We start from the raw sequence: 27,841 nt of genomic DNA, 5'->3' as shown, positions 1-27,841 counted from the left end.
GAGGGCTTTCAGGTGAGCCATTTTTCCACCTTTTCCAGATCACAATTCTGATGGAATGAATGGCATAAAACTGCCACCATGTAGTTACAGCTAACATTTCTTAAACTAGCTAAATTAACATTACCATACACTAGGGCTACATCTTCTACAGCAGTGTGTACAACCTTCCCAGTATATCCCGGGCATGACTTCCACCATGTTTTCCAGCCAATTTTTTAAGCTAGAAATGGAAGCAAGCCATAGCAACCACAGAAGCAGCCGTGCTTCAAAGAAACCTCCGCATTAAGCCTGAGATGAACTCTAGGCCAGTCTTGAAGGAGAACTGAGAAATACGGAGCAGGTGTCCACCTCCAAATTATCTGTGTCTAGAGTTTCACATACAGTTTAAGCTGGCATAACCACTACACTGGTAAAAAAGCACTTCCAGGCTCCCATCAGCTGCTTTTATCAGCCCTTGCTCCTTTTCTGCCTTTGTGCTGGCACAAGTCTTTGTGCAATTGCCTGATGACCTGCATTCTGCTCTGAGTGAAACCTGATTTGTTTTCTCTGCAGCAGCTTCTCCTGCACAGCCCAGTTCCCTGCTCAGCCGTGCAAACACCATGCTGGCAGAAGGTGAGGTGGGCAGTGCAGCAGCAGGAACAGGGCTGGACAGGCGGGGCGGGGCTGTGCCTTGTGCTTTTGGCAGGCAGCATGATTTAAACCACCTGGACATATGCATGACACTGTATTTTACATGTTGAAACATGGTGAGATGTCATTACACAACCTGTGATGAGACGTAAAGAGACAATTCTTTTGCATCCTTTCCACTCTAAAATTGAATTTAAAGCTGCTTGAACTGCCTTTATGCTTTGCTAATTGTTGTGGCTTTACAATAACTTCTGTTAGTTTTAAAATATTTTCTTTTTCTGCCTGTCTTGTATCAATTGAAGAAGTCTGAGATTAGGATTGAGGTCTCCAGACAGAATTTCTGAGTTTCTCTCTTTGAGTTTGCTGTCTCAGAAAGGAGGGAAAACATAACACCATCTGTTGGCTCATTGTTCTGTACAGTAGTATGGCCACCTGAGAAACTGCCATTACACTGGTTTCTGATCTTATCCAGCTATTTTTAATTTAATTTTCATGATAATGGAAAAACAACTTTAAAATATCTAGTCTCATTAGCCAGAGAGCAGAAAGAGTACAAGCCCCAAAATGCAGGCTTAAAACCTTGCAGCAGTTTCAACTTCACAACAGTGTAGCGCTGGGGTTGATCAGTCCTTAGGCAGATTTCTTTGCTTTCTCCCACTTGTCCCCTACTACAGCAAGTGCAGTTAGGTGATTTAAACAAGAGGCAGGTTAACACATTGCCTGGTGCAGACTCTGCACTCCTAGTCTTGAAGTAGGAAATATTAACCACCCCCTCATTTCTCATGTGCTACTGGAATAGTTTATTTAGGCCCTGCAACCAGGCCTAAACTCACTTATGGTAAATCCCTGCTCTACAGATACACAGCCATGGAAAAAATGTTTGGCACAGCTGACCAACAAGCAAACAGGCACTCTCCCAGAGGCCATCCTCCCTGGTCAGCCCAAGCCAGGAGGGCCAACCCTGTCCTGTGGTACATCAGGCACAGCATCACCAGCCAGGCAAGGGATGTGATCGTCCCGCTCTGCTCTGCACTTGTGCGGCCCCATCTTGAGTGCTGGGGACAGTTTTGGGTGCCACAATGTAAGAAGGTTATAAAGCTCTTAGAGAGTGTCCAAAGAAACCCAACAGAGATGGTGAAGGGCCTTGAGGAGAAGCCACATGAGGAGTGGCTGAAGGCACTGGGTCTGTTTGTCCTGGAGGAGACTGAGAGGAGACCTCACTGAAGATACAACTTCCTCATGAGGGGAAGCAGAGGGACAGCGCTGATCTCTTCTCTGTAGTCACCTGTGACAGAACCCAAGGGAATGGCCTGAAGTTGTGTCAGGGAAGGTTTAGATTGTATGTTATTAAAAAGTTCTTCGTGCAGTGTGCGGTTGGGCACTGGGACAGGCTCCCCAGGGAAGTGGTCACAGCACCAAGCCTGATAGAGTCCAACAAGCACTTGGACACCGCTCTCAGGCACACAGTGTGATTCTTGGGGACGTCCTGTGCAAGGTGAGGAGCTGGACTTCACGGTCTTGGCGGGTCCCCTCAAGGCAGCACGGTCTGTGGCTGCGGTTCCGAGCAGCTCATGCTCCGTCCCTCGCCTCACGCCAGCCCCACCCGGCGCTCGCGCTGTGGGTGCAGGGTGCGCGGGCCGTGAGGGGCCGCGCGCGCCGAGCGCCAGCGCTCGTGTGTGTCCCGGGGCGGGGGGGGCGCGCTCGCCTCCGCCCGCCGCAGCCGCGGCCCGGGGCCGGCACCGCCCGCCCTGCCCCGGCACCGCGCCCCCTACAGCCGGGGCACCGCGCCGCCCGCGCCCCCGAGCCGGCGGCGGCCGCGCCTCCCCGCGGGGCCCGGCGCGGAGCGCGGGGTGGCGCCGCTGCGAGGCGGTGCGGGGGCGGCGGCGGCTCCGGCTCCGGCTCCTGGCACCAACCGGAAGCGCGGGGGACGGAGCGGGAGACGCGGTCGCGCCGGTTGTAGGCTCCCTCGCCGGCTCCGGGATCGGCGCCGCTCGGGTCCCGCCAGCCCGGAGCCCCTCGGGAAAGGTGAGGACGGCGAAGCGGAGGCAGCTCTCGGGGCGGCGGCGCGGTGGGTGCGCATTCGGCCGGGCGGAGGGAGGCGGCGGGCAGCGGGCCGGGCCGAGCCGTGCGTGTCCCCTCCGGGTTTGACGTTCCCCGTGATGAAGCAACAACTTCAGAAGCGCTGTGAAGGGAGGCGGCCGGCCGGGCACACGGCCTGACCTTGCGCCGCCGTGGTCCCGCCGCGCCGGCCAAAAGCCCCCGCGGTGAGCGGTGCCCACGCTTGGCCGTGCAGTGGGACGGGGGTCGGGACGGGCCGTGCCCCGCCGGGAGGACAGGGCAGGGCAGGGCTGAGCGGTGCCCGCCGAGCGACACCCGGCCGGGACGGCCCGGCCTGGGAAAGCTGCTGCCGGACAGCGGGACACGGGCAGCGGGATATGGGCAGGGGGATATGGGCAATGGGACACGGGCAGCCAGCGTCCGTCCGGGGGCTGCCGCGCTCGGCCACCCCTGCGCTCCTTCGAATGCGTTTCAAATGCAGCGCACCTGCTGCATTTTGCTGTTGTTTTGGGCATAAAAACCGTCGGGTTGGGATCTGAGGTGTGTCTTTCATTCCCTCCATTTTTTTCCTTCTTTTAAGTAAGCTGTCGATTTCTGGTTTTGCTGTGTTTGCTTAAGTTAGCTGGTTTCCAGCAGTATGATCTTTTATTAAGCACGTGTGTGTGAGCCATCTATTACCCTGTATCCAGTATGCTCTGCTGGGAGTTTTAGCGACAGAGCCATCGGGAAAGCCATGGATCGTTACTTTTTCTAAGTTCCAGAAGCAGAAATAATTTGAAAGCACTGGATTAACTGGGTCACTGCCCGAAAATATCATAGCTTTCTGCAGGAGGTATGTGGTTAGATGCTTTCAGGAATTTGTCCTGGAATTGTAAGTCCTCTGAAGCCTACTTATTTTATCTATCCGTGATGTGCTTTGCATACCGGAGGCATTGTGTGAGTAATGGTAACCCTGGAGAGCCTGGCTCACCGTGAGGGGAGGACAGAAACACGGACAAGACTGAGGCCCAGGTCCTGCAGTCTGTGCCAGGACCAAGCTGTGCTGTGGGCCTGGATGCAGCCTTGGCTGCCTTGTCTTCCTTGCGTGCTGTTGTGTGTGTACCCCTGGCAGGCATCACTTACAAAGTGTAATGTAAATGAAGTGACCAATTTAGGGGTTTTCTGAGAAAAAATGTTTTCTGTTTAAAGTGAAGCCTTTAAAGCCTTCAGTCTCTGCCGTTGACACAGCTTGGCTTAAAATTATTCTTTTCCTGCAGTACTCTAACTGTTTAGGTGGAGTTGAGCCCTTTTTCTGCTGCAGTGGTTATATAAATTAAAATAAAATTAGAAATGTTATTAATGGAAGTTATGCAGAATTCTTAGGTTCTGACAAAGGACAGGCTCAAATGTTGTTGAGTCTGTAACTAAGGTAGGCAGAGCCATGGCTCCAGTCTCACCATCTGCAGGACTGCTACTCAGTCTGATTAAGAAAGTTTAGGACTTGTAGAGGTTGTTGGCTTTATTTTAACTCATTGGGAGATTAGAAGATTAGGATATATTTAATTTGGATTTGTGCTTGGAGTTTGTTTGCATCTTATCCATCAGCAGTTCATTATATGATTAAGGAGTTTTTTTAATATAAAAAATTCTTTCCACAGTATCTTTTGTACCTCAATGTCACTGTAACTCCTTTTCTGTTTTCTGTTTGGAGAAGACAATTGCTAACCATGTTTTGGTGTTTGAGGGTGGGGGTTTTTGTTGGACTTTTTTATTTTTTTTAATATATACATATTTTTTTAACTCTGTATAAATATACTGCTCAAAAAATCCAGGTTGGTATGCTTAAGGACTGTAGGCCATGTTGGATACAAAGGATGATTTGGGTCTAAAAATGGATAGTCAAAGATCCTGAAAGCAAATGGGCTGTTTTGCCAAATAAGGAAACTTGGCACATTCAGCTGTGTATTTTAAGATAGCACAAGTGTGGTGTGCTACTACTTTATTGGCAATATGTTGGCAGTGTGCCTTCCTGCAAGAAGCACTGAATCCTGCTTTGTGGAACCACGCAGTAAAGTGAGGGGCAGGGTTGTTCCCCGTAATAAATTACAAAGGCTGTTCCTGCAGTAATTGAATACTTGAGCAGCGTCAGGTGCACGTGCAAAATGAGAGATGCAATTTTCGGTTTTGCAGCCACGCACTAAACAAAATATGAGTTGTAGTTACTGTGCAATTTGTAAATTCTTTCCTCCCTCCTGTCTCTACGTCCCTCAAGTGGAAGCTCTTTATACTCTGGGAGCAGTAGCTGAATGACAGAAGGAAAGATCTTCTGTTCTGTACGTGGAATAAAGCAGAGTGTTGGGTATGGCAGCACTTCCCCTCCATTGCAGTTTGCAGGGAGGTGGGAGGTGTAAGTGAACGTGCTGAGTTCTTCCAGTGTTGCTGTGCTAAGATGTGGGGCAGCCTGCAGCAGGGTCGGTCTGCAGCCCATGGGCCTGGACATTCCCTCACCTTGGGGTGTCATGGGGGAAGAACAAATATGGGACCCTAGCAGGGCCAGGACCCTCACATTGGTGTATCCCCTAAAGTGCTGTAATCACCAGAAGCCAGTGATGGTGGATGGTTTCCTACCCCTGCATCACTGGTGAATTGAGCCTGTGGTGACATAGTGTGGTGACTTCGCTTGCTGCAAAGTGACTCTGCGTAATAGTCCTGACATGTTACATACTAATGTTAAATAACAATTTCAAATGTTAAACACTGCCAAATGCAACACAGATCTCTTACTTTGTGGTATGAAATGAACAGCTTCTAACAGCATGCTCAAATATAAATTACTATGTGGAAAAAATAAAAGAGCCAGGAGAAGATGTAGCTGCGCTGCAAGATTACAAGCTCATGGCACCTATTAGAAATAGAAAAAGGAGAAAATTCTTTTACCTCCAGGAAGATCCCATAGGAATAACTGAAATAACCATCAGTTTAATTATTTCCTGAAATACCTGTCATTCACTGTTTCTGAACTGTCATGTTTTCATTTAACTGAGAGTAAGCAGCAAAGTCAGTCAATGCAGCGTTTCCCTGCTACACAGTGGTGGTAGCTGAACACCCGAACCGTGAGTGGGGAAGGAGGGTGCGGGTACCAGCCCCTCTGAGCTGTGTGCACGGGAGGTGCTGTAGGGCCCCAGGCCGTGCTGCTGAGGATTGCTCTCCTGCCTGTAGAGGTGTAAGATGCGAAAAAGGGCTGCACATTGTTGGAATGCTGTGCCTATTTCAGATGCAAGTGGAAGACTGTGGAGTTTAATGAAGAACCTGATCTATTTTTTTTCTCTTAAGCAATGTTATAAAGTCAGATTTTTAAATATCTTTAAAACAGGATGACAAGTTAATAAGTGTGTATGGATTTGTCATTTGCAATTGTTAATCTAAACAGTTGTTTTCTCAAACACAACACAGAGATTGATCTTTCTAATTGAGGATTACCTACCTTGAATCCAAAAACATAGAGTAATGTTTAAACAGGTCTGTTGTTTCATCTAGAAAAAGAAAACTAATGGAGGCTGGTTTTAATTACAGATCTCTAAACAGAGTGTCTCTTGTAAATCTCCTCTACTTTCTCTGGAAAAAAAAACATCTGGAACAACCTGATGCCAACCAATGAATCATTCTTTAAATAACATTAACTTATTGTATGCTGGTGCCTTATGGCTTCTCTACAACTACCTGAAAAGAGGTTGTGGTCAGGTAGGGGTCAGCCTCTTCTCCCTGACAACCAGTGACAGGACAAGAGGACATGGTTTTAAGCTGTATCAGGGCAGGTTTAGGCTGGACATGAGGAAGAAATTCTTCACAGAAAGGGTGATTAAACACTGGAGTGGACTGCCCAGGGGGTAGTGGAGTCACTGTTGCTGGAGTCGTTTAAGGAGTGACTGGACGTGGCACTCAGTCCTGTGCTCTAGTTGACATGGTGGTATTCAGTCATTGGTTGGACTCAGTATCTCAAAGGTCTTGCCACCTGATTCACCGTGTGAACCTGTGATCTGCAGCTGGTTGACTGCTGTAGGTAAATTTGAAATTGAGAAGGTGTTTAAAGAATGAGTGGTAGCTTCTGCAAGTGCTTGTGTCCCAGGCACTGGATTGTGAGTGCATGAAAATTTAGATAAAGTTTGAAGCAGTAAGGAGGACCCATCAGAAAAGTACTCACTTGTATTTGTCAAGCGTCTGGTGTGCATGTTATTCTCTGCTAATGTAATTTTCAGGAATAAAATAATTTACTAGTTTGTACAGTTCATTTGATGGTTTGGGTGAACAATATGTTAAATAATTTGACAACTCTTCAAAGCTATTGAATTCAGAAAGTGAAGGCCAGAAATTTCTTTCCTGGGATGTGTTTTTCTTTTCACTTGGTTTCTTCTTCCTTCTGCCATCTCAAATGCAATGATCTGTTCTCAGCTATTCCCACTTTCCTGTTAAATTCATGGTCTAGTTGGTGCATATGCTTTTGCCTGGGAGTCACATCACTCGTTTAGTTAATTCTGTTGTCAGTAAGGAAATTGTTCACTCAAGTGTGATTACCCATGCACATAAAATTGTGCAGGGCTGTGGCCCTAAATTGTGAGGTCTTTGGGTTGAGAAGTCAACCTGTTTTATTTGTCTGTCAAGTGTCACATATGCTTGAGACACCATGTAGACAGCATGAACTTGGAGCAACTTTTGCAGTAAACAATGCAAATGAACTTTTGTTTCTGAAGATCTGCTAATTAAGTGGCACTAGCAAAGAGCAAAACATTAAAACATTCATTACTCTCTTTGTAGGTTTGTAGGATTGACCAATTTCCTTTCTCTAAAGAAAACATGTGTAGGCTGTGCAGAAGATGACTCTGAGATGGCAGGAAATTAACAACAGCAACAAGGTTAAAACAAGAACAGAAGGTCAGCAGGACAGTTCAGGCACTTGTATTAGGGAAGAGGCTGCAGAGCACTGGAAAAATGGACTGCATTTCACATCCCACTGGTAACCCCTTGCTCTGACTTGCAGCTCTGGGGAGAGAGCATTCATGTTCCCTCTCTGAGAGCTCTGCAGGCTGGCTGTCAGTGAAAGGCTTGAAGTCTGCTCCTTGCTAAAAAGCCTTCAGTACACACAGTAAAGTTGTCATGGTCTGGTCAGCATTTATCTTTATGGGTGGTCAAGAGGTATAAAATGAGCAGGCAGAGAAGGCTCTATGTTATGTTGTGTGTGGAAAAGCATTGATATCGTCATCTTTCATTTGGAGAATAGCTGCAACCAAATAGTGCCAGAAATTCCTGATCAAATGATATCTTAAAATTTTAGTCAGAGTAGCTACACAATCAGGAGAGCAATGGGGCAAATAATGCCATTGTGTTTGTTACAGAAGGGGCTGGCATAAAGAGATTCTGGCAGTCAGCAATACAAGGAGTTAACACAGGTGTGTTTACCAGCTCTGGACAACACATAACATGGGTTTTATCTCAAAAAGCCCTATGGAATGGAGGTTCCTAGAAGACATTTTATATTTTGGTAGTGTAATTTACCAGTGAAATTGGATGTATAGTTTTCATCATCAACCCAAAATCTCCGATTCTTTTTTGGCTTGTTTCATTAAAACTGCGCTCTCATTTTATGCTGATAAATTTACTGATATTAATTGCAAGTATAGCAACTTTTGATGGTAATTAAAACTACTTTGTCTAGGCTGGTGCATCTGAACTGAACCCCCAGCAGACTTGCAGACAGTTCTGGAATGTGCTGTGTCCTGCAGTCCCGTTAAAGACTGAGTTTTCTGATCTCATATCATTAGAAAAAGAAACCTAAAATTAGTCATTGTTCATCCATTTGGGTGATAATGTTTCTTGAAATTCGCTACAGCCATAAGCTGTATCACCGTGAAATCTCGGGGAAGGACATTCTGTTCCCGTGTCAGCAGGTTTGGGATCATCTCTTGAAACTGCCGACACCAGTCTTGGCACAGGCTGCAGAATTTCACATAATGTAACCCAGATGAATTACTCTGTACTTGCGCTTTGTTACAACGTGCAAACAGCACTGAGTCACTCAGGAAGAGAGATTTACCATGGCCAGGTTTTTCCACATCCTTGCATGAGGTGCTCCGGCCTCGCCCGGAGCGCTGGTAGGGCGCACGGTGTGTGCCAAGGTGCCACGGCTGCTGGCCACGGCTGCTGGCCACGGCTGCTGGCACAGCTGCTGGCCGGCCCGGCCGGGGTGCCGTGTGCCCTGTGCCTGGCTGGCGTGGCAGGAGGACGGCGTGCCCGGCGTGCCGGAGTGGGCAGGCGACCCGGGCCCAGAACACGCTTCCTGTCTGTCCACAGAGAAGGCAGCCACGTGCCTGCCTTTTGCAGGGCTCTTTCTGAGGTGTTTGGGCAACATCAGCATTGCTCCGAGGAATACTGTTAGTTGTTTCTGTCCCCCAGCTCCTCCTAAGAGCTTGTGCATATTATGCAAACTTCTGCACAGCTTGTTGGAATGCAAGTTCTCAGGCACTTTTCCTCCTGTGGCCTATGGATTTTACTGTAGTCTACTTATGATTCTGATTTTGGGGTGACTGCGGATGGGTAACAAAGTCCCTAAGTTCTTGGAGCATGTGCATTAATAAAAGCTTTTCTCTTTACAGGTTTCGCTGTGGTATATTTTGTCATTATGAGATGTCGTCTACCAGTGCTTCATTTGTGCAAATTAAATTTGATGACTTGCAGTTTTTTGAGAACTGCGGTGGAGGGAGTTTTGGGAGTGTCTACCGAGCCCGATGGATTTCTCAGGACAAGGAGGTGGCAGTAAAGAAGCTGCTCAAAATAGAAAAAGAGGTAAAAGTTTACTTTTCATTCACTTTGTCTGCTGTGGTAACAAGAACAAAAATCCTTTTCTAGTGTTTTCCATCCTCTAGGTAATGCAGGGAAACCACCTTGGGATTTTTGTTTAATTACAAGGCTCTGTAAGCCATGAGGTTACAGTAAAGATGTAATGGGCAGTCCAAGCTGAGGGGGTTCATTTAAAAGTATTATTGATTTACTGTCCGCTGTTCTTTCCCACTTTTCTTGTTTCACAACTCTCCTCTGCCTGGCCCTGAGGAGGAGGAGAGCTGGCTGCACCTGTGGAGCTGCTTATTTCCCCTTGATACCACCGGCATGTTGCTGGATAGGAAGAGGTGGTGTTCCTGTCATTACCTGGTGCCATTTTCTCCTCCTGACGTCTGCTCTGTGGTTCACATCTGTATGTTCACTGCAGGCTTAGAGTTGTCTCTTCCCTGCCTGCTGAAGATTTTGATCTAGGGCTCCACTGGCTCCTAGTTAGTCATAGCCACAGAGTCGTAGTTTGGTCTTGTAATGAAGTAGTTTTAACCCTAACTGTTCTGCCAGTCACCTTCTTTTGGGGCATCTCGTGACCTGGAAAGGCAGTTGGGTCCTTGGCAATCCTAGGGGAAATGGCAGAATTACCTAAGTGCACCTTTACCAGCTAAGGTTGGTTTGTTGTGTTTTTGGTTTTTTTATTTTTCTAAAAGCTTTTTAAACTTGCCTGAAAGTCCTGTTGACCCCTCAGCTTTGAACAGTTTCAGCAGAGCCATGATGTATGTGGTCCTCACAGTGCTCCAGTGAGCACCACCGATGGAGCAGTGAGCACACCGCGGTGCAGTGATGGACTGCAGTTCCTGGGCTGCTGTTCCTTCATGACCATAGGTCACTTGTGTACAGTATCCTCAGACTGTGTAGGAAGACAGTTACAGGCTGGAGGACAGAGCAGTGCTAGGCATATGGACTTAGTAAATAATCAGACACCAAAGTTCATCCAGTGCTGCAGCAGTGGAGCTGCCATGATTGTGTCATGCTTAGTGATGTGATAAGCATGTTTGATCATGATTAAGCAGGTTGCTGTCTAAAATAATGTAAAAGGATCTCAAGATTTTTCTAGGACAATGGAAGATTTGTACCTTCTGTCTAATGTCAGTTGTGCTGTTCTCTTTATTTCTACTATTTGTTAATATCAAAAAATACATGAAAAGTATAACTTGTGCTATGCAGTATCAATAATGCACTCCTTAAAAATAACCTGGCTGGCAGATCTCAATCAGGGCCAGTGAAATACCTTTACTGAACTGTTTCTGATGGTGTTATGCTGGTATCTATGCTAGACCTTTTGCTATGTACTTAAAGCATTTTTTGAAAGTAAATTTAAAAACAGTATTACTACATCTTGTGATGGCATCAAACTTACTGACATCAGAAAGGATGGAGAAAGGAAAATCCTGTGTATTAGTTGACACAATTGGACCATTCAACAAAAATGTATTTTTTTAAGACAGCAGAACACAAAGTTCAGCTTGGGTAGCAAGGAACACAGGTTGTACAGTAGGAAAAGGAAACCATATGCCAGAAAGTGTTTCTTATAATTTAAGGGTTTATTTAGGGATTAATGAAGACTTGAAACTCAGTAAGAGCTCATATTGTGGTGCTGTTAGGCAAATTAGGTTAATTGTTTTGCATATGCAAATCAGGATCAAGTAATTTGTAACAACCAGGCGTGCTTTATCTTCGTATGTAGCACCGGGAAAATTGTTGTTAGGCATATGTGGTTCTGTTGTATTCAAAAGGGTGTAAATGAACTATAAGGGCAGCCCAAGTGAATCTGCAAAACACTGAGTGAGGGTGTCAAGAGTGAATGATGAATATCATCCATCAGGATGAGTTGACAGAAGGGGAGCAAGTCCTTCCATCACAAATTTGCTTATTTTTCTTCAGACTGGTTATAATTTGCAACTTAAACTAAACAAGACAGGTTATGGGAGCAGCTTGGTATGGGCACTTTCTCTTGAAGGTTTTCTGGGAAGGCAGTAGAGAGGCAAGTGGTGATGTCTTAAATAAGTCTGACAAGCTTTGGCTGAACTTTTCTGTCAACAACCTTGGAGAATTAAAAAGTTAGAGGTTATATACAAAAATTGCATTTTCATGTGGAGAAAGTGATGGGATAGTTTAATCTAGTGCAAAAAGTTATTGCAAGAACTAGTGCTTGGAATCTGTAGCCAGAAAAATTAGAATGGAAAGAAAAGCACAAATTATCAGGAGCGAGGATGAGTAATATTTGGCACAGACTACAACTAGGACTAAAGGAAAGGATCTAAAAGGAAAGGACTAAAGATGGAGGATCCTTTTCATCTGTCTTCTCATTGAGATGTCTCTTTAGACAATTATATTTGTCAAGTTGTTGAGCTCAAGACAGGAGCATTTTGGTGAAGTATAGTGGCTGTACCAGAGGCCAACTTGGTGGCCAAAAGGTCTTGTGACCCTACTGGCTGTCACATGTTTACATATGTACCATCTTCATCTGTAGTGATGACAATAATGAATGTCTGTAACTGAACTGCACTGAAAGTCATGGTGAGTTACTGACTCTTCTGATATCAGTACAAAAATATCTTGCTGTAACTCTTGTGTATCTGTGTTTAGTAGGTACTTGGATGCATTTAGTCCAGAAAACTAATTATTCTGTGCATTTGGACGGTGTGCTCTCAGGCACTCTTGGGGATGGTCCTGTGTGGGGCTGAGAGTTGGATTTGGTTATCTTTGTGAGTCCCTTCCAGCTGGGCATAACCTGTGATTCTACTCTTTCTAGTTTATTTGGAAGGAAGTATCCTTTTATCTTCATGACTGCATGTCTTGTATTTCTGTTAACTGCTGCCAGTAATCCATAACAACTGATTAGAGGGAAAACATAGGAGAGTTGTGAAAAACTTGCTCAGAGGCATTTCATGCTAGCCAAGTCCAAGGGAACAAGCCAAGTCAATAGAGCTATGGTATCATTCTGCAAATATGTTCTATCTGTGTGTCATTTTATTAAACAAGCCAATCACAACCAGCAAAGATCATGAAAGTTTTATATTAGCCAAGAGGCTAACAAGTTCTAACATGTGAAACAAAGCAATTTTTGTTCCAGCATAGCATACTAGAATATGTGCTTAAAAAAATTACAAATACTTGTAAGAATGTTGCTCAGACAGATTTGTTTGAAACTCTTTGAAATCTGAGAAATACATCTACAAGGCATTAATGTTTTATAGACAGGCAGTAAAACACAACTTTATGGGAAGAGATGTATGTTTATGTGAAAAAAATACACCTAAACAGGTCTGATAGAAAAAAAAATATATGCTACAAGGCCTTGATTAGAATACCAGATGTGAAACTGGACAAGAATTGTGCTGATTAAGTAAAATACAGGAATGTGGCCTGAGTGATTAAATAGCAGCAAAACAAAAACTAAGTTGCCATTTTGTTATCTAGTACAACCACTATAGTGCTTTTAGGTTTAAAGTAGGAAACAGCAGTTCCTAGTGAATAGTTTTGTAGAAAATTAAGCTGTCAGCATGATGTTTATGATGCATGTGGCAGAGTAGAAATGCCTACTGTAGCAGGACCTGTCCTTTTGCCCTAAGTGATAATTGTGTCCACTCATTGAAGAAAATTGCACATCTACCACTCCAGAAGTTATTTGGTATTTTTGTGAGGGATTTATAGGAATTATTAGATAAACCTGTAATTTGGCTCCCACTGAAATGAATGGGAAAGACTGGGCCAGGGGCCTTATTCTGCAAATTGCTAGCAGTTCTTTTGACTCCATTATCTTGAGCAGATAACTGCTGGAGTGAAGTGTTACAAATGTTGTTTTATGCCTTGCCAGGTTAGCTTTTCACTGAGGAGCACTCACCTCCTGTGATTGCCCATCTCTGAAGTTCACCTGTCATTTGTCAGTGCTTTTGAGGGCTGTGCTTTTGGTGGCAGTTTGTTGGCAGCTGCTGTGTGGAGTGTGGTTCTTCACCAGGAGGTTTAGTACTGCTGGAATTTCACCTGGAATTTGAATTTCTTTTTAATACCACTGGTCTTTGAAAGTACTCCATGGTCCATAAGCTGTCTCTATGCTATTGATGGGCAGCAGTGTTGCTTCAGCCTTTACAACCAGGGTACTTGGATACAAGATCACTTGATTTTATCCAGTACATACGTTCCTGGACTCCTTCAAAATGCTGGCAGTGGTCTGTGCAAACTGTAGGAGAGAGGTGGAAAAACCCCAGTAAAATGTAGTTGTAATCTTACTGGGAAATACTTAAATATTTCTGGTGAACTGACAGAACTAACTTGTGGATAAAGAAGTTAATTGAGCAAGATTAACTATGCGTGCTTTGTCCAGTCATGTCTTTAATGCATTTGAGTTTTATGAGACTCAAAAATAAAAACATGCTTTCTCTAGTTTTGATGCTGTATTGCCTGGAGTCTGACTACCATGGAAGTTAATTTTATGTTGTCAGGGCTTCTTGTATGTGATACATGTGTTGTAAGCTTTAGGGGACATTTTAATGCTTCATAAAAATTTTCATACAGCATATAATGCAGCTTGTTCACTTTTTTATTTTTATGATCCACTTCTGGAAAGGACTGTCCAGAAGACATAGATTGTGCTTGTACCTTCTGAAGGGGATGAGTTAAGTATAATCACATGCATGTCACTGGACTTACCTCATTCATGTTTGTAGTGCTAAAAGAGAGCATGTGATAATTTTAATGTGGGTCATGAGAGTAAGGACTGGCAATGATTCGCAAGAGTAACAAGAGAAAAACAACAGAGTAAAATAAAGCAAAACAAAACAAACTGAAATGGATAATTTAGTCCTGAGAGGACTAAAAATAGTAGATGTTCTTTTTCTTTGTAGTTTGTAGCTGGTATGGGTATGGTGCCAGCCTTGAATGACTTTCCACACTGGTCCTGGCTGTAATGAAGGTCAATTTCGATGCTCTGTCAATATTTTATTAGCTCTTTCTAGGAGCTTCTACTCCCTTACCTCTCACAGGTCTGAGTCAGCAAGTATTGAGTGTGAGGAAAGTGAGAGAGAGAGGCTTAGCAGTTGTGAAGTTATGCAGGGTGTAGGAGTCGAATATATGAACTTTCCAGGGATATCTGCACCTATGCTGAAAAATTACAAAGTTTACAGTAAATGATCTCATGGTAACCCATCCAGCCCCCATATTCATTCAAAGAAAAACAGAATCACAGAATCAACTAGATTGGATGAGACCTTTGAAATCAAGTCCAACCTATGACCTAACGTCACCTTGTCAACTACACCATGGCATTGACTGCCACATCTGGTCTTTCCTGAAATACCTCCAGGGATGGAGACTCCACCACCTCCATGGGCAGCCCATTACAACGCTCAGTCACCCCTTCTGGGAAAAACTTCTTCCTGATGTCCAGCCCTAAACCTTACTTGGTGCAGTTTAAGTCTCTGTCATCTTGTCCTATTGCTGGTTGCTGGGAGAAGAGACTGATTTTCACCTCTTTTCAGGTTTACTGCTATGTGGTGTTAGCTGCTAAAAGGAGTTAAAACTGTATTTATTATACCAGAGGAGTGTCTTAAAATGTCTTAGCTTGTGTTTTACAGAGTGGTTATTTTGCAAGGTTTTCTGTTTGGGTTTTTTAATATATTTTAGTAAAGGAATTGGCTTAGAGCGCTCCTCTTGGTGCTGACTAGGGTATTCTCAAAAGGTATCAAGAGGATACTTAGAACCCTTTATAGACTGGAAGTTGTCAAAATTGCTTCAGATGCTGCAGCTGTTGTGTATTCTGTATCTTGCAGGATATCATTTTGGATAGGACAGACTTCTGCAATGAATTTGACTGATTCTTTATTTGCCCTATTCTTAGCTTTTATTCAAGGGGTAATTTTCTGGAGGACTTTATTTTGTAAATGAATGTCATATTTCCAGGAGTCAAGAAAGTCACTGCATGAGATTTTCTTAGTGGATGCTTTGGGTAAGACTGTGTTCTAAGTGTCATGGCATATGCGTTGCAACCAAAATATTGTCCAAACCCCATTTTTGGGAGACAGCAGTATAATAAAAGATGATGTAGCATTGCCAGAATGCAATTATTCTTGCGAAGAACAGGCTTTAGTTTCATTTTGTCTGTTTTAAGACACTTCATTTCTGTGTCTCTCCCTCCTAAAACAATCTTGGAAACACAGGAATCTAGACATAGAAAAGTATTTGTCTGTATTTTGCTACGTTTTATTGTAGTGAATTTTTTACTCATGTATTTAAACATTCTTATACCAAGTTTTCATTAAATGAGTAACAACTTGAGAGTTGCCTCTTATAAATAACAAGTATTTGTAGTACAAGCTGTGTGGTTTACTGGTTTTTTTTGACCAACTTAATTTGAGATTCTTACTTACACTGGCTTGTATATACACTTTTTTTTTAAAATCAAACCAATTTTGGGGTTAATTTGATGTGGACATCAGCTTCAGTGAAACTGATGTGTCAGGGCCCACATTGGCAGTATGTGGCTTCAAAAGTTATTTTGAATTACTTGAGACACAGTAACTGTCAGTGGTGCAAACCAGTGGATTTTGTACTAAAACTGTAGAGGGGTAAGTGCGCATGTCCTCTTGACTGGTGGCAGAGTTGAACAGTTGCTATGTAAACAAATTTGATTAACAGGTAAATTATTAAGCTAAGATGCACCAGATATGTCTGTTGCTTCCTTTTGCTTGTCTTTTGAAGTGCCACTTACAAGTGCCTTTGTAAGTGAGAAATTACCTTGCATGTGCTGCTCATTAGGAATGTAGGTACAGTTTCCTTGGCTTGGTTGAGTCACAGGAAATTACTGTGTGCCTGATCCCTGTGTTAGAAATATCGCTGTGAGGTTTGGACCCTTTCATCTCAGCTGCCTTCAATGTTAGTGGTTTCTTTTCTTATTTTTTTTTTTCCAGAAGGTGCAACATCTGCAAGTGAACAAGTTTTTGGGCTGGTTTCTTAATAAATGATGAATAAATGTTGTTCAGAATAGGGAGAAAATCCCTGTTTAGAAAACACTCTTTCTTATCCCCTTTGCTATCCACAACATGCAGCCTGCTAGGATATTATTGACTATCCTATACTTTTGTAATTAGTTTACTTCCATTGCATATTGTCCTAAATATTATTCTGTCAACTGCAAGTTTTTGTTTGACAGTAGCCTGCTCACATTTCCAATAGATACTTAGTTGCAATTAAAGGCATTTTTTTCTATGGTGGTTTATTTTGTTTGTTTGTTTATTTTGGACTATTTTTTGGTGGGTTTTTTTTTGCTTTTTTTTTTAAATTTTATTTTGAATTTTTCTCTAGATATGTTTCTTCTGTTTCAGTCCTCTTTTTGCATGGACTCGTTGCTATTTATGATTTGGAGCAGAGGTTGTGTTGCTTATTTTTTTATGCCAGCAACCCTTGACATCGAATGGCAGCTCTTTTGTTTCCCCTCCCACGACATTTTCTGACCCTGAGCTTCTGTTGAAGTGATTAACTGCAAAATGGTATTTTTGGATGTTTAAGCTGTCCTGAAGCTTTGCTGTGGAAATCTCATGGATACAGAAGAAATCCCTTTCTCTCAAAGCGCTGTTCTAGGCTGTTGCAGGCTCAAGCAATTGAGGATTGGTTCAAGTTAGACTTATGCTGACATTTATTTAATGATATGGTTTTCTTAAAACTAGGTTACAAGTAGAAAATCACAATGACAGGTGAGTGGTAACTTGAGAGATGATAAGTGATTGCATGGGACAGTGATTTGAGGGACAGCTGACAAATGTCTGTGACCCACATTGAAGTTTGGTGGTGTTGCAATTCCTGGGGATGCTAATTAAATAACTTGCACTCACTGCAGCATACCGAGTGACAAATTGTTTCTGATGACCCCAGAGTAGCTCTTGAGGTGTGTGGAAGTATTGTTTGAATCTGACACAGTTTCTAGGTTGTTGCACGCCTGTGTGATGGTTGAGATGAAGTCAGAGACCTGTGCTGGAGTTGATGTGATCGGAGTCTGGGACCATTAATCTCCTGGAGACATTTTCCACAGGAGTATTCAAAGCTGAGGATGGGCTGCAGTCTCTGGCTGGGTCCCCAAGCTACCCGCCACACACATGGTGGCAATGGAATTTTGAACAAAGAGTTTTGTGCTTTTAGGAGGCCAATAAAATAACCTATAGAACAAGATAGGCCCTACTTTACTTCCTTTTTTTGTTGTTGTTTTTTAGTCCTTAATTTAAACTGGCTGCATGTGAGTTGTGTAAGGGTCTGAGGCACAAGATTTCACTGAAAACAGAGTTGAAGAAAGCAGAAAATATATCCTAACTTGAATGCAAGCATCAAAATCAGTCTTTTTAATAGTACTAACACAACTAAGATTGTAAGTTTTATTTCATATTTACCTATTTCCACTTACTCAGGTGCTGACAGAGAAAGTTTCCTTTTTAAGAGGACGATATAAACAGTCACAGGAAAACATTCAGATGTGTTTATGTTAGCTGGAGGCTGCAGAGGAGTCCAGAGAACAGCTTCAACATTAACTCTTTCTCTTATACTCGGTTAATTGTACTCACACACCAGGGAGATGAGGCCAGCAAGGGCAAACACAGAGCTACTGATCCAGAGCTCTTCTGATCCAACTGCCTCCAAACTGCTCTGTTTCTTCTTTTAAATGTTTCATCTGTTGCAGTTCAGCTACTGGGGAAGAATCCTATTTGCAAATACATATTTGTTTATTAGACTAATGTTTAGAGAATCTGCATTCTGCATACTTTCTATTTAAGAAAGTCAGCTCCACAGGGAAACACAGGGTGTCTTGCACACAGGAGGGTCCCCCTATAGGTGCACTTCCTTGGCAAAATAGGGCCTGGCCCTTGGATATCATTGAAGGGGAACAGTGTCTCACATCTTCCCACTTGTTTTCTGCCTCTGGTTGCTTATTTATTTTACTCCAAAACTCCTGAAAATTGAGGTTCCTTGTGGCTAAATGATGGAGGCAATGGAGAAAAGAATTGTGTTATGATATACATGACTGACCAAATAGCTGTGGGTTTTGTGTATTGGGCATCTGACTTACCAGTAGCTGCATCAAAAATAAGCATGGCTTGTAAATTCCCTTGAGCTGTTGTAGGAGAAATGAGGAAGCTCTTGGTAGACACCAGAAGATGGGATGCAGTTGCTTGTACCAAGTTGCTCTTGGAAGGTGGGAAAACCAAAAGATAGGCATGTGGGCTGGGCAGGTGGCAGCCTTTCAGTGAAAGCTGAGGCACTCTGGAGATTATTGTCTGGCAGAGGCAGAATAGGAGAGATGAGTAGGTAGTTCTGGAAACTTGTTAACATCAAGTAGTTGTTGCACCCTCAAGCAAATGAGCGACATTTTCTGAGGGATTATCTTTTCCTCTTGGAAGAATCGTAGAGCTGAGAAAGTGTCATGCATGCCTATGTGAAATTAGAGGGAGGAAAAGTGCTGAAATCACTTCTTGTCTGATCTTGTAACAACTTTAATTTTAGTAATGTTAGATGCATTTGAGGCAAACCTTTCAAATGTGAAGGCTTGTAAGTAATGATTAGTGGGTTTCCATTTTTGTGAACTGTGTACTTTTAATCTCCTAAACCAAGGAAAAGGCTTTTTGACTTCTCTGTGACGATATGTCTCTATATACTTAGGATGCTGTGTGTGATGTTAAGTGTGTAGAAACAGATGGCTACAATTAGGAGATGTTTAATTCCTCTTTCTTTTGGATGTTGCCTTGCTATTACCCCCTTAAGAGTTTGTGAGAGCTCTAAAGGCAAATGCAAAATCTAGACCCCACTCCAGAGGACCACATATTTTGGAGTTCTGCTCTTAACTTTTGGGTTCTGGATTGTTTATGTAGTTGTACCAAAGTTTTTATTGGAAGGCACCTCTCCAAGCCAGTGTCTCATGTGTCCTGTGCAGAAGTTGGCAGTAATGTGCTTTCTGGCACTGGGTTCCGATTGGTTTACTGTGTTCCCATTACAGACCGATTCCCTGTAAGGGCTATAATTCTGGAAGGAGCCCATTCCCTATTCCCACCGACTGGAAATAAAGCTTAGTTGTCATAGGATCAACAAACATTCTGTTTTTACTTAATAAATTTGAAACCTGCAGTAAGAAATCTCCTGCCTTTTGTATGTCTCAAGTATTTGATTCTGTGCTGTACAGTGAGAAGCGGGATATTTGGTGCCTGTTATAGCTGTTAGTGAGACGAATGTGAAGTAACAGCACTAACAGGGTGCCTGACTCAAGAAATTTAGGGCGAGTGACACTTGATTCTGTAGCAACATTGGCATCAGCTGTTAGCTCTGGGGACGTGGTCATTGCCTTGAAACTGTGACCCGAGCTCCCTTTTTGAGAAACGAAGAACCTGCAAACCCACTTCAAAGACCAGGGCAGCTGCTTTGTTTGTCTTTTAAAAATCTGTATTTCTGCCTTTTTTGCTTGGTCAATGTTTAGAACCATTGAAAAAGGAAATGTGACATGGGGACTGAGATCCTGCAGCTAGAGCTCCTTTATAATTACATATTCAACCACAACCGCACAAAGGAAAATGAGAGTCCCTTTTCCTTTATGTACCTTATTTCAGTTTTCCCTTAGGTTTAAATTGGCGTTTTGGGCTATATTCGCTTGAGCCACTGAAGAGCTTATCAGAAAAGGAAGGAAACAGAGGGAGGGAAAGAAAGATAGATTTCCAAATGATAAGCGTTTGAATAGTCGAAGTTCAATCCCTAAAACAAAAAGTGGAATCTTTTTTTTTTTCTAAATAATGTGCTTTACAGTCTCACCTCTCATCTTGAGAAACATAAAAGAGCAAGTAAAAGAGATGACCCAAATCATAGAGCCCTTTGAAAGAAAAAATTCAGCTGTTTTGAACACTTACAATCAAAGGAAGTGGTTTCCCTAATTACATGAACTATGTGAAAGCTCTCAGAATAGCTCTTCCACCCCAGGATTCCTTGCACTTTAGAAGTTTGCATAAAAGCTCACATGGAGAATCAGATGCAAAGTGTTTGATTCAAATTTTATTAGGCAGAAGTGAGCATACATTCCTATCTCTGGGTTTGACAGCTGCTTGGGTTTGGACCACAAGCCTGGGTTTGATGGATTTCAGTCCTATACTTAAATCTTTCACTCTTCAGGTTCTCTGGTGAGACACCCCTATCGAGAAAAGTAGAATTGAAAAAAATGGAGAAAGGATAGAGGGATTTCTTTGTGAGCTTTCAGTTGAAGATTCTTCACCCTGATTAGGCTGTTCATTGTTGTGAAAACCCCTCTGTGTACATAGCTCATATGAGGAATTTTGCTTTCTCACATTTTAAAGAAACTGTGTATCTTAAAATATATATTTGGAAGAATTGCGATCTGAATTCTACAACTTTAGTATTATTCTAGCACCCCCATTTACTTCAATCCACCGAAATTCTGAATTCAGTAGAGACTTTGAACAAAAAAGCAACATTTTCAAAAGACTATTACACCTTGTGGTTTCTTTTTGTACATACACATTAATAAGGTACGTTAGTCTAAACTAAACAGTGAGGACACATGAAAAAGTGCAGGACACTTCTAAAGATCTCTGGTGCTGTCCCTGAGGATACAATACGGATTAATTAAGGGTTTAAATATTTAAAAGTAATATTGCAAGGTTTGCAGTAATATGCGAGACCATTGCACTTGCTCTGCACAATAGTGATCTCAAAATGGTCCCATTCTCCCCTCAGAGCTAACTACAGTAATTATATCCAGGTTTGATAAAGATGGAGATAATTAATAAAATTGACCCCGAGGAGAGAACTTAAAACTCTTCAAAGTGCAACAATTCAAACTCAAGAAGGAAAAAAGGCAGGAGGGTTATGACAGCCTCCTGCATATATGGAATTGGCCAAACCCTCTTTATAGTACCACTGTATGCCATTTGCAAGATACCACTAACTCTCCTTGAAGAAAAGGGGGAGTGTTTCTCTAGGTCCCTTTTTTCCTGCCAATACTGTTTTGTTTTTTCTTCTCTTTCTTCCAGGCAGAAGGAGGGACGTTCCCTGGAATCAGGGAATTGTCTGCTAGAAGTAAACACCCTCAGGAGGCCAGTGGCGTTGCAAGTAAAGTGTGCAGCACAGCAGCAGGTCGTGTAGAAAGGGAAGGGAAATGTTGCACAGCCATATAGCCGTGACAGGGTGGAACAGAGTTCTTGCTGTGTTGTCTAGAGAGTTGTGTCTCAGGCAGCAAAGCTTTACTAGAGGATGATTTTGCTTGGTTGAAGGAGAATGCTTGAAGTCATTCCACCCTTGCTTGACCTGAAGGTGGCGTGGAAAAATTATATCTACTTGTGTCTGATCCTTGATAGGAGTCAATTTCTTAGGCAAGGGTTTGGGTGTGTCTGGCACTGGAAAATGGGAAGCTGTGGTATATGTGATGTTATTCTTCCACGCCAAAGGACCTGTTGCAGATTTGAATGTACCTTGTGCCACCAAAACATCATGGAGCTCCTGGGCCTTGTATCCAGCTTGTGAGCTCAGTTCATTCTACTGAACTTTACTAATCTAATCCTTGTCATGCTTGGAGCATAAACCAGTTAGTAGTTCCGCAAAGACTACAGGCATTGCTGGAATAGGAAGAGATGCAAATTCTCTCTGCTGCACTCAGATTCAGATTGGAATTGTCATTAGCAGCAGCATGATGCCTTCTCTTCAGCTCTTTAGGTACAGCCCAGGAGAGAGCTTTTGTTGGACTCTGCACGTGACCCTGGTCCTGAAAGTTCCTGTGGTCCCATGTATATACAGTTCTTACTTCCTCTTTTCTGTTTCATTTATTGCAGGTCCTCAGCAAGCACAGTGCAGGGTGATGGAGGAAGTAGTGCAGATCAGTGGTTGTAACCACAGAATAGATGATCTTCTTTTTGTAACTGGCCTTTTAAATGTAATTCATTCCCTATTAGGTATGTGTGGTACTCCTCTTGTATTAGTAAGTACAGACACTTGTAGCGGTTACGGTGCCTCTGGTTGTTCTGCCATAACTTTGGGGTAGGAGCTGACTAAAGGTATTGTTGTTTCATTGGAGAAGAGCAAGGAGAAAACAGACTTTTGACTTAGTTTGGTATTGTGTAGTGGTACAAGACCCCTGTGAGTTCTCTGCTCCTTGTAGGTCTGCAAGACTCAAAGCAACTGCCTTCATAGGTCACTGTAATCAGTCTCACTCTTCTAGATAGGTTCTTCTGGATTTCCACTTTCTGCAGAGTTCAGAGACACTGGCGTTCAAGCTATTGACTTTTTAAAAATGTATTTTGAGGCTGACCATTTGTATTCCTGTATAACAAGGATTAGAAGTGAAATAGATGTTATTGCCATATCTGTGTAAGCTGAGAGCTATAAAGATGCCTAGATAAGATAGGAATATGTACAAGAAAATCATCACAGAGAAGTAAGGGAATAGCTGAAGTTACATGTCAGAAATATATAGTAGAGTAATGATAATAAGTGTGGATTTATGACTCTAAAATCATTTTTAAAATATTGCTAGTTTTCCTCCAAAGTTTGTATCTTAGCCATTGTTTTACTTGAAATTTTTTATTTATAATGGCAAAAAGATTGAGCTACCATAAAGGCAGCATAAAAAATCCCAAGAAAAAAAAATATTGGGCCCATGTATCATAAAGATAAAAGCTTAAAATTTGATGAATTTTTTCTAGTTTTATTTTTTGACCATTGCTACCCAATAGTAGTAGCATTTGAACCGATTTTCTAAGTAAAATACAATTTTCAGTCATAGACAAAGAAGAGCGACTTTTCTGAAAAGCAAGTAGAATTTACCATGGTTCATGCTGGATTTTTTGGATAGTTTAAAAACATGATGTGTGTCATTCAGATAATGATGACAGCTAATTTTCCTGAAAACCTCAGATTTGTGAGGTTATGCTTTGAGGTAGGTAAACATCACAGAAAAATGCCTCTTATCCATGGAGGACTCTCATTCACTTCAGCAGAGTGCCAACATCTATAGTTGGCAACTACTTTCCTTTCTTTTTATGCCTGCTGGTCACAGCTGTAATTTCTGTTTTGAAGGCTTTTTTAAGTTAAGTGGACTCCAGGTAGGGAACTGTTCATACCTTTTCTGCAGGGACAGCTCATTTTTGAGTGATAGCTGGGGAGAGCCTTATGCAGAGCTGTAGCAGCCCATGTGGAAAACAAACCCTTGTGTTTTGCTGTTAACATATAACAGGTAACACATCTTGTGAAGTGTTTTTTTTGTAAGGGTGAGCTCAGCCTGCCTGGTTGAGGAACATTTTCTGGAATTATAACATTCACTAGGATTCCAATAAGAGGGATTCTCCTCAAGTGTTGTCCCTGTCATTAGCTATAGTAGGTTTGATTTATCCATTCGAAGACAGTCTTTAAGTGAGTGTTCATCAAGAACACAATGGATTCTTTTTCCCTGTGGTTAAATTACAGTTTTCATGATCAAGATGGAAAAATACTTCATTGTAAATATCAAAGCTGCTTTAGAAGAGTGGATCAGGGTGTGTAAGTGCAGCTGTTGCAGTCTATGCTAATTGTTCAGCAAAAGCCACTGTATAATGAGATTTGACTTGTTCTAGGTTATCTTATCAAGATTCCTTACAAATACCCTGCAGACCTTAGAAAAATTACTGCTCTGCCTATGTGTGTATGGCCATGGGTCCTTGAGGGGGGATTAGTTTTGCCCATCACTTTCATATCAAAATGCAAACAATGACTTTGATCTCAGAAATAATTTCCTTGGATATTTTTCCATTTGTTTGGTCTGAAATGATCTCTGTGATGCATATTAGCCATGATACCCTCTCACCTGTGGAGTATGCCAGGAGTCAGAAAGTTTGAAGTTCTGTCGTTCTGTTGTATTTTAGGAATGTTGAGGATTTTGTTACTGTTCTCCATAGTCAAAGCTGGTTTGTTTTCAAAGTGATTGTGAGTAACTTGGAAAATTTCCCAACACTGAAAAGAGAAATGATCATTGCTGAAACTAAGCTGTTCTGTGGGAGCTCAGGTATTTCAGCCCTGCTGTTTAGTCCAATCATGTATTGTTTCTACTCAATTGTTGGTGTTGCTTTGCAGCTGGAGGCAGCCTAGTACTCCAAATCTGCCTGAATTAAAAATTACAAATATTGCAGACATTGCTCATTTCTGAATTCTTACACCAGTAAAAATATTTTTTATGCATGTTTTGAATAGTTTTACTTTATGTGAATAGCAGTAGTGAAATCCAGACTAAAAATTAAAAACTAAAAACTAAATTAAAAATTAAAAATTAAAAATTAAAAATTAAAAACTAAATCCTAAACTTGTTCTTGGCAGATCTGCCTTTATTAGACACCTTAATATTAAATGCTCATAAAATCTCACATTGTATACTGCAAAATGTTACAGTCCTATGGGTGTATTTCTACTTGAAATCTATCTGAAAAATTAGTTGTTTTTCCATAATCTTTGTTTCAGTTTTTTGTTTGTTTGGATTTTTTTGTAAACAGCAGTGTAAATGTAACATAGAATTTTTGCAAGCTTACTAACCATTCTGTAAGGATTTTCTGCAGGAAGTGCCTCCACTTAGATTTTTCAGTCTGTTAGCAGCCTTTTCTCTCACAGATAGCAAGTTTTTAACCCTTCTCATGAGGAAAACCAACACCATGATCCTGCAGTTGCTTAGTTAGTGTTGTGAGGGCTCTGCATGGTCATTGTCCTGAGCTGATGGAGGTCAGAGGGAGGACTGAGCCAGTTAGCTTGCTCTCACTCCCTCTTACTGCACAGGGCAGAGGGTCTGCTGCCACATCACGAGGACAAAGCCCCTCTGAATTTTAGAGGGACCAGCTTGCTTTTCATGGGCTGAGCAAGCCTTTGCAGTGTTTTGACAGGCACATTCTGATTTTCCAGCTAGTTCTTTTAATCGCCAGCCTTCAAATTATCCATAACATATCAAGTTCTGTGCGACAGTTGCTGTAAATAACTATAAATAAAACCCAGTTTTCTTTTCAAATGGTCAATATCTAATTCATTTTAGTACTAACAAATCCTATGGTGTTGCATGATGCAAATGAATTATTTTAAAGTAAATTTCATAAGATGGGTTGAGCCTAGAACAGAATACAATAAATGTATGTCCATATTCCTTATCTGTGGTACATTATGATAGTTTAACAGAAATGAGCTGTCTTGGTAATGTGCTTTTTTCTTCCTTCAAGATTGTAACCTTAGAGTCAATACAAGGTATTTAAAGTGTGTGTTTCTGTCATGCTATCTCCAAAAATGAGAGTTTTTTGGTGATATACACTAGTGGATTTAAAATAATGGTAAAATGTTTATATAGCAATGAGAATTTATTAGTTTCCTGTACATTTCCACTTTTAGTCTCTGGGATTTGTAACACTGTAGAACGTAATTTTGGATGCAGATTTCATGCTTTGAAAGATTTGCTCAATCAGAATGCTTCAAAGTAAATATTTTGTACATCATTGTAGATGTACTTATGAGAATTTAATTCTGTTATTTACAGAAATGCTGGTGACATCAATCTAAGACTGTAATTTAACTCTTTCCCATGTGGTTTAAGAAACAGGGTACTGTTTGTTAATACAGCCTGAATATAGAGGCTGTAAGATATAAGTGCTGAAAGTTTTGACATGTAAATGGCCTACAGAAACCAGCTTTTTTTGGGGATGAGTTATCATCTAAATGAATACTAAAAAAGAAGCCCAAGTTCACACAGCTTTAAGTGCCATGCACCCATAGTTTTAATACTATAATTGACTGTGGGAAGGGATGGTAACACGTGTATGCTGAGAGTGTGCCCATTGAAGCACTTTGTAGCTGCTTATTTGCAGGTAAAAAATCTCACTGAGGATTCTTTGGCTTTGCCACACTCGGGTAATTTTCCTCTTGCATTGGTAGTATTAAAGACAGTTTAATAGGTTTAATGAAAATTCTCTGAACTGGACAATCAGTATCCTTTGCTTCTTATTTGGGGCCCCTAAAGCACAAAATTCTTGTTTGTATTATTTTCCTTTGAAAACTTTATGGTAACAGACAAATCAGTAGGAAAAGTCCCAAATTTTTATTTTATATCTGCATAATTTTCTTTTCAGTGTTCAAAACTATAATAATTACTTAACATCCCTATATAATTCTCAGTAATAGTTTTATGTTTCTGAAATCCCTAAGTATCCCTTTATTGCATATTGAGAATATAATTTGTTAGCAATGACAGATGCCGACTGTTTTAGTATTTAATCTGCAAAACGATGCTTTGAGCTTGTTCACCTAGAGGAGCTGGTATTATAAGAGGTGTCATCCTTCATTAGACATCAGTAAATTCACAGGAAAGGATTCATGAGACACTGGAAATGGACATAGACTGGATATATTTCTGAGCAGGAGTCTAGAAGTAAAGGTGTGGGATTTATATGTATTAGCATTCTGTATCTTTTTGTATGTGGATGTCACTAATAGAATGATTTTACTAAAGCATCAGTTGGCCTCTTCCAGCTGCCCTTGTATTAGACTGCAAAACCCGCTGAGAGTAGCTAAGTTGCAACTCTCCCCAAAACATGACAAAGGTCAAAGCCTTTAAAATGCTACGAGACTTAGGAAAAATATCTTTCCAAAACTGCCTTAAGTATGTCTAAATATCTCCTTAATAAACATGGCAAACAGTTCTCTGGAAAATTAAATAGCCAGACTTTTGCACAAAGTAATAATAAATATTATAAGGTAGTTAAGGAAGTTGTATTAATCAGATTAAGTAGCTAACCATGTGTAACTCTATAATTTTGCATGGAGTGAAGGTGCCACTTGCTGTGTGGTTAACTGATTTGCTAAGAGGAGAGTTGCCTTGCTGATGCAATGGTTTCACAAGGGGCTGCAGCTATTTCCTGTGTTAATCCCAAACCAGTGTGCTCAGACCAGAGTGGAAAGACACTTTACTCTTTCCAGTCAGCTGTTTCAAAGGCACCTGGAAGAAGTGGTGGTTGAGTTGCTTTGGGCTCAGTTTGTCTGGACCCATGCAAAAAAGTCTTTTGATACTGAAAAACTCTGTGAACAGATGTTCTTTTACAGTTCCAGCTGTGCTGCTGGAACAGACTGCCCAAACCCTTGATCACTTCTCTTGACTACAAGTGTGAGTGTAACAAATTCCTAATATATTTCCAAGGAGAACCAGAGTAACTAAAATATGCTGAGTTGTTTGGTCTTTGCTAACTTTAACTGCCTTGGCATAGGGAGCTCTAACAAGAGCAGCTGCAGCTGCTATGAGTAGCTGGCAAGTGACAACACAGCTGTA

General features: G+C 41.8%; 1 protein-coding gene across 4 annotated transcripts in view; it reads left to right on the top strand.

The window, feature by feature from the left end:
* Positions 1 to 2,353: 2,353 nt before the first annotated feature.
* Positions 2,354 to 27,841, top strand: part of MAP3K20 (mitogen-activated protein kinase kinase kinase 20) — an 89,389-nt gene continuing 63,901 nt past the window's right edge. Inside the window, exons 1-2 of one of the 4 annotated variants that reach the window (XM_063400504.1) lie at positions 2,354 to 2,698; positions 9,315 to 9,504. In XM_063400504.1, coding sequence (XP_063256574.1) covers positions 9,346 to 9,504 — 159 coding nt within the window. In that variant the 5' untranslated portion in view covers positions 2,354 to 2,698; positions 9,315 to 9,345. Of the gene's footprint in view, positions 2,699 to 2,729; positions 2,895 to 9,314; positions 9,505 to 27,841 lie in introns of those variants that run through there. The other 3 variants (XM_063400503.1, XM_063400502.1, XM_063400505.1) reach the window with 3 other exon arrangements.

Source organism: Prinia subflava, chromosome 6 (assembly GCF_021018805.1).
Source record: "Prinia subflava isolate CZ2003 ecotype Zambia chromosome 6, Cam_Psub_1.2, whole genome shotgun sequence".
NCBI lineage: Eukaryota > Metazoa > Chordata > Aves > Passeriformes > Cisticolidae > Prinia > Prinia subflava.
The sequence above is the reverse complement of the archived record's forward strand: the minus strand, read 5'-3'. Positions and strand labels throughout refer to the sequence as shown.